The sequence below is a fragment of the Parus major genome, chromosome 4, assembly GCF_001522545.3.
Source record: "Parus major isolate Abel chromosome 4, Parus_major1.1, whole genome shotgun sequence".
NCBI classification, from domain to species: domain Eukaryota; kingdom Metazoa; phylum Chordata; class Aves; order Passeriformes; family Paridae; genus Parus; species Parus major.
This window is the reverse complement of record NC_031771.1, coordinates 63,378,981-63,384,980: the sequence shown is the minus strand read 5'-3', so window position 1 is coordinate 63,384,980 and position 6,000 is coordinate 63,378,981. Positions and strand designations below refer to the sequence as shown.

Below are 6,000 nucleotides of genomic sequence, written 5' to 3'. Positions count from 1 at the left end.
ACGCCACCCGAGGCTTGCTGCAAACCCCGTGGAGCTGCCGAAATCCCTTTGTATTTAACAGAGTAGCACCAGCAGATACAAGGTCTGCTGTCCACTTATATCTTTTCCAGATAAAAATGTTGAAGAATGAAGTTGTATATGGCTCCCAGTGGAAGGGAACATTTACCAGCGTTTTGTGAGCAGCTACATCTGCAATCTCTTCACTCTTCCCCTTTCAAAAACCAAAATGAGCCCATCCCTGAAGAACATAGTGTCATGATTTTTCTTCTGGAAGAGGCTGTGTCGGCTGTGTCACAGAACAAGCTGAACCTGGATTGTGGACTTTTTTTCCTTTTTAAATCGTATCAGCACACTGAGAAATCCGTAAAATGTATTTTAAAGGCTCTGAGGAGTACAGTGATCTAAATGCTTTTTTTCCAGACCAATATTAGTGTGCCTTTTTGAAAATTGATAATACAGAATTTCAGTGTGTACACTCTGGGGGGTTCTCAGTGCTATAGCTAGCTAAGCTGCTATTTTGGTGCTCATCTGTATGAGCTGCCAATTTTCATGCAAATTATGGATTCTTAAAATAACTAAACATTCAGAAGCACTGTTGAGTTTCCTTCAGAGGAGAGCCTACATCTCAACCTAGCAGCTTGATTTTAGTACGTTTTTTGTAGCAGTCTAAATTATATCGTTGCAGGCCAACACTTCTCGTGTGAACCAGGCTCGGATGGTTCTTCAAGGCTCTGATTCAGCGGGGATCCACGCTGCGCTCCAAAACGCTTCCAATGTGAGCACAGGCCCAACTTAAACCCTTGTCCGAAGTCGGGGTGCAGCTCACGCTTGCCTTTGGCTGTCGCTTTGGCACAAGCTCTCAAGGCTGGAGTGCCGAGACAAAGCTGCAGAGTCCGAGCTCCGACCCACGCAGATGAATTTTCTCAGTGTGGAATTTGCTTTGGCGCCAGCCGAGGGCTCGGAGCGGGGCTGGCGTGCGGGAATGAGGAGCGGAGGGATCATCCCTACACCCAGCAGCCCGAATCCAAATCAGCTGTGTCCACTAAGCTGCCCTAAAACTGCCCGAACACATCGGTCCTGCAAATATCGGCCCCCAGTTCTGGCTTTGTAAATATTTTTCTTTTCATGAAAAACGTCGGCCAGGTCGGATCCCGCCCTCTCTCTCCCCGGTATCCGAGGTATTTATGAATTATTTTTCTCGCAGCAAGCGCAGCCGCAGGGTCCAAAGTTGCAGCCGGGGGCAGGGTCGCGACCGCCCCCCGAGCCCGGTGATGCGGGGTCGCGCCGCAGTGCTGAATCACGGCGGGGGGGAAGGAGAAGGGGGAGAAGGGGAAGGGGAAAAGGAGAAGGGGGGAAAGGGGAAAAGGGGCAGGGGGGCGGTGCCGGCTGTTCACGTCACTGTTATGTCTCCGCCGCTCCGCCGGGGCGGGGACAGCGACAGCGGCGGGCGGGAGGCGGGGGGGCAGCGGCCCCGCTCCCCTGACAGCCCCCGCTCCCCTCCCTCCCTCCCCAGCCCGGCCTCCGGCTCGGCGCTCCCGGGAAGATGTGGGTGAAGCTGTGCTGTTTGCTGCTCTACTTCCTGGCGCTCTTCGTGCTGGCCCGGGTGTTCGAGGCCGTGGCGTGGTACGAGAGCGGCTTCCTCGCCACGCAGCTGGTGGACCCGGTGGCGCTGAGCTTCAGGAAGCTGCGGACCATCCTGGAGTGCCGCGGGCTGGGGCACTCGGGGCTGCCCGAGAAGAAGGATGTGCGGGAGCTGGTGGAGAAGTCAGGTACGTGGGGCTCCCCCGTGACCCGGGGGGACGGACGGAGGTCGCTGCCCGGCCACCCCCGCGTGGGCTCCGGCCGCCCTTGGATGGAGGCGCGGGCGCTGCTTCCCTTCTCAGGGCGGGTTTGGGGAGCGAGCTGTCTCTCCCCAGCAAGGGGGTCCATGGAGGGAGCCCGGGGACCTCGGGGGGTGACGGTCAAAAGCCCGGCGGCGTTGTGAGCCCGAGCGGGCTGCGCCGAGCGAAAGGCCTGCGCTGGACGGGGCACCAGCAGCGGCCCGGCCCGGCCCGGCCCTTCCCCGGGAGTTCCGCTGCGGGCGGTCGGGTCAGTGCGGGTAGTGCCGTCTGCCGTGAAAAACGAGGAGGAGAGACTTCAAATAGCTGCAGTAGGCTACTGTTTACTGCTGGGGCCAGCTTGTTCTCGTGTATTCCCACCCGTTTGCGGGGTTTATTACAGGTACGGTTATCAAGATGGGCCCCAAGGAAAGCGATGATTTCATAGCTGAGGAGCAGAGGAATGGGTACCCAGGGCTGAGATGGTTTTATACAAGGGGAACGGAGCTAGTTCCTGCATACAAAAAACCCGAAAAAAGGAAGGGAGATATTTTGGAAGTAAGGAGAATCAGATGAAGGAGATGGACTTCTTAGGACTGATAAAGAGCAGTGGAGATGTAAGAACGGCAGAAGTGTCCTGAAAGTAAGGATGCTCCCTGGAGCATTCAGAGGGAGCTGGCCCCAAGAACTGGGAGATGGGGCTGATGTAATAGCTGTAGTGCCAGCCAAGCAGGAAAATGTGAGTCGCTGCTTTTAAATCAACGATGGAAGGGCTGGTGATCCAGGAGAGAGAGAAATCCCAGGAAACGGGATAGGCAGTGTGGGTCTCTAATGTCTGGACAGGGAGGGAGAAGGATTTGTATGGATGTAGTGCCTGCCATATAACCTTAAAAATGCTGGTTTAAATAATTTATATTAATCCTTGGCATTTAAATCTAATTTGCTGTTACTGTTCATTGTTTATTTATGTTTTTATGTTGTTTATTGGCTTTGCTGCTCCACCAGTGAAAAGCATTAGGCACTTTCACTTTTGTTTCCAATCACTTTCACTCCTTGGCTGTCAGGTACTTTCATGATGTCATGATGTTTGGGTTGCATATGCTGCAGGGAAGTGTTTAACTCCAAACAAACTGTATTAACCAACTTCTTCAAATGTCATGGAAACACTTCTCATACCAACAGGCTTTGCAGCATTTTTCTGTGGTTGCGTTTTGGTTTTGTTTTTTTCCCCCTCTACATTTTACGAATATTTTTGCAAACCCCTCAAGGATTTCAGCTGTTGAACTTATTTTTGTATTTTTAAAGAAACTGGTTTTGGACAAGACTTAATTTCTTAAAGCTTAGTAGATTAGTTACTAGAATGAGGGTTGTCAGTAACAGTGTTTGTGATGATTGTGAAGCAAAACATGAGAAGGAAATGATATTATGAAGGAAACAATCAGATGATTTTATTGTGAGCTCTTTACGTTGCTGCATTTGGAGTTCATGGGAACTTTTCCCAACTGTGCAAACAAAAGCCAACAGCTAAATTATTCTGCCTGAGATTTTTACTAGCAACAGGACCACAAACACTGGTCCAGAATTTTGGTCCAGAATTAATGATTGAAATTTTGGAAGTCTGTTCGAATTATCAATGTTAAAAAATTGCTTGCTGCACAATTGCAATCCTGTGAAACAGAAGCAAAGATGTATCAACTAAAATTGCTGTCAGCCACTGAATGTTGTTATTTGCAGAGAATGAGCCTTAGAAGATGTTCTTTTCCTTTGTGCACTCATGCATGTGTGGTGCATCTGTGTAATCAGAAACAGAGCATTCATGTCTTCTGTGGTCTGACTGAAGTCAAATTGTTCACAGTCATGTCACCAGGGATAGAATTATAGTAACAACTTAAAGTTTAGCTACCTTTGTACTGAAAAGGTTCTCTGAGGAACCGTGTAAATATAGTTAGTTAAACTGTTACTAGAATTTGTGAAGGAATCTTTCTCCAGTGCCATTTTAATTGAATTTCTCCAATTGTCTCTTTTCCAGGAGACCTCATGGAAGGAGAGCTTTATTCAGCTCTCAAGGAGGAAGAGGCCTCTGAATCAGTTTCCAGTACAAACTTCAGTGGTGAAATGCACTTCTATGAGCTTGTAGAAGACACAAAAGATGGGATCTGGCTGGTACAGGTATGTGCATTTGACTTCTGTTTTTTATATATTTATCATACCCAAAATGTGTTTCAAAGGAGGAGTTTATGGGGATAGTTAAACAGAAAGATGGTAACAAAGATAAACTTCATCCAGGAGATAAGGAATAGAGAAATAAAACAAGAAAGGCTGGAAGTGTCAGAGTTCCTATCCAGACAGGAAGAAAAAAAAGCCTGTTATTCTTTGGATTGCTTTTTGAAAAGCAGGCACTTTAGAACCAGAAAACAAACAGAGCAGCACACACTGAAGTGCACAGAGTATATGCAAGTCCTTGGCCCTGGGTTTGTAAGAGCCTTGTAATGTGTGAAGTAGGTGCATTAGTACAGATGCTCCCAGCAGGCACGGGCTCCTGGTGCTGCTCGTCCTCTTGGTTGCATTACATGCTCAGACCCAAGCTGTTGAAGTTGCTGCTTCAAGGGGTCTGCTGTCTAAGGGGCTTAGAGCACTTGTAAAATTTCTGTTGGCTCTTCACAAAGGTAGCAAGGATCTCAGTCTGCCAACTTCCCAGGCTAGCAGGCTGTTTCTACAACATATTCCGGTAGCTTAAAGTTAACTTTCTCCCAAATCTTTTGTGCCCAGCAATTTTAGATTCTGTTTCCCCAGGGTTGCATGAGAACAAGAGATCATTTAGGAAAATAAAGACAGACTTTTTCCAATAGGATTCTGAAGCAATTAATCATAATTCCTGAGAACATAAGTAGCCTAGACCAAAATGTAGAAATTGTTTTTCTGTGTCAACTTCTCTGTTAATAAAAGGGTGTTTTATAAGGCACAATTTTCTTCCTAACAGCCACATCAGGTGAATTCCCCACCAAGCAATTAACTGTTCCATTGACAGCTCCTACCTGGTTTGTCTGGTCTCACTTCATGTTTTCTATTTAACAGGAAGTCATTAAATCTTCATAATCTATTTATTAGACCTGCACTGTCACCTCATCAGGTCTCACCCCCAAAATAGACAAGAGGAAAAAATTACCTTCAGACTTGGAATGGTATTTGTGTTTTGGGAAAGATATATTTGGAGTTTATTGAATCCAAGTTTGAGGTTTCAGTCATACAGGAGAGCATTCTTCAAGCAGAGAGAGAGTGTTGAAAGGCAGTTTACATGTCCCCAAGCTAGTTGACAAATACAAGCATGAATATGCTGTGAAAAACCTTCTCTCCTCCCCATGCAGCTCAAAAGAGTGAAATATGATAGTTCTCTGTTGTTCCTTGCTTGCAGAATTTTACTTGTAATGTATTTTCCACTGGCATCCTAATAGCAGGTCAGATAGGCTGTGTTTTGGTATCTCCAGTGTGACAAATGTTGTCATCATTCTGGGAATATTTGCACAGCTATTCAGTTGGTCACAATAGCTGCGGAAAAAAAAAATTAGTGGAATTTACTGAATAATTTACTTGCTGAACACTATTTGTCTGTTTCTCTACAATAAAAACCACAAGAGATGTCGAATTTATATTTTTCATTCTTGCTTTTGGAGTTTTCATCACTTTGAGTTTTCATTTGCTCCATTCCCCACCACAATTCCTATCTGGGTAACTCCTGTGCTGGGTTCCTTGTGTCCTTTCACAGGCTTTCCCACACTCTTTTCTTAGACCTCATCCCTGCAGAGCTGGTTTTTACCATCACTTCCCAGTTCTAACTCTTGATTCCCTCCCTTGCCCGTCCTCCTTTGCCATTAGGAATCCTGTGGAAACTTTCCAGCTAATTAACCAGCTCGATGCTCATGCAGGGGAGCGAGGATGCCTCATGGGTGGGTTTGGTGACCATGGGCAAGGTTGGAGATTCCCCTGCTCTGTTGCTGCTGGCTGGGAAGCAGAAAGGATCTCCAGATTCTTTTCAGTATCCTGAGCCCTGAATCCCTGTTCTGTGGGGGCTGCTGGAAAGGAGCAGAGGGAGAGGAGCCAGTTCTGCCTCAGCTGGCTGAGTGGCTGTCACTTGTTGGTTTGAACACTTTGATGATGTATGAGAGGACTGAGACTTTGAAGATGA

General features: G+C 47.1%; 1 protein-coding gene across 5 annotated transcripts in view; it reads left to right on the top strand.

The window, feature by feature from the left end:
• The first annotated feature begins 534 nt into the window (after nt 1-534).
• Nucleotides 535-6,000, top strand: part of LOC107202897 (charged multivesicular body protein 3) — a 34,781-nt gene continuing 29,315 nt past the window's right edge. The window contains exons 1-3 of one of the 5 annotated variants that reach the window (XM_033513788.1): nt 535-1,178; nt 1,514-1,769; nt 3,847-3,986. In XM_033513788.1, coding sequence (XP_033369679.1) covers nt 1,544-1,769; nt 3,847-3,986 — 366 coding nt within the window. In that variant the 5' untranslated portion in view covers nt 535-1,178; nt 1,514-1,543. Of the gene's footprint in view, nt 1,179-1,450; nt 1,770-3,846; nt 3,987-6,000 lie in introns of those variants that run through there. The other 4 variants (XM_033513787.1, XM_015623925.2, XM_015623928.2 and 1 more) reach the window with 4 other exon arrangements.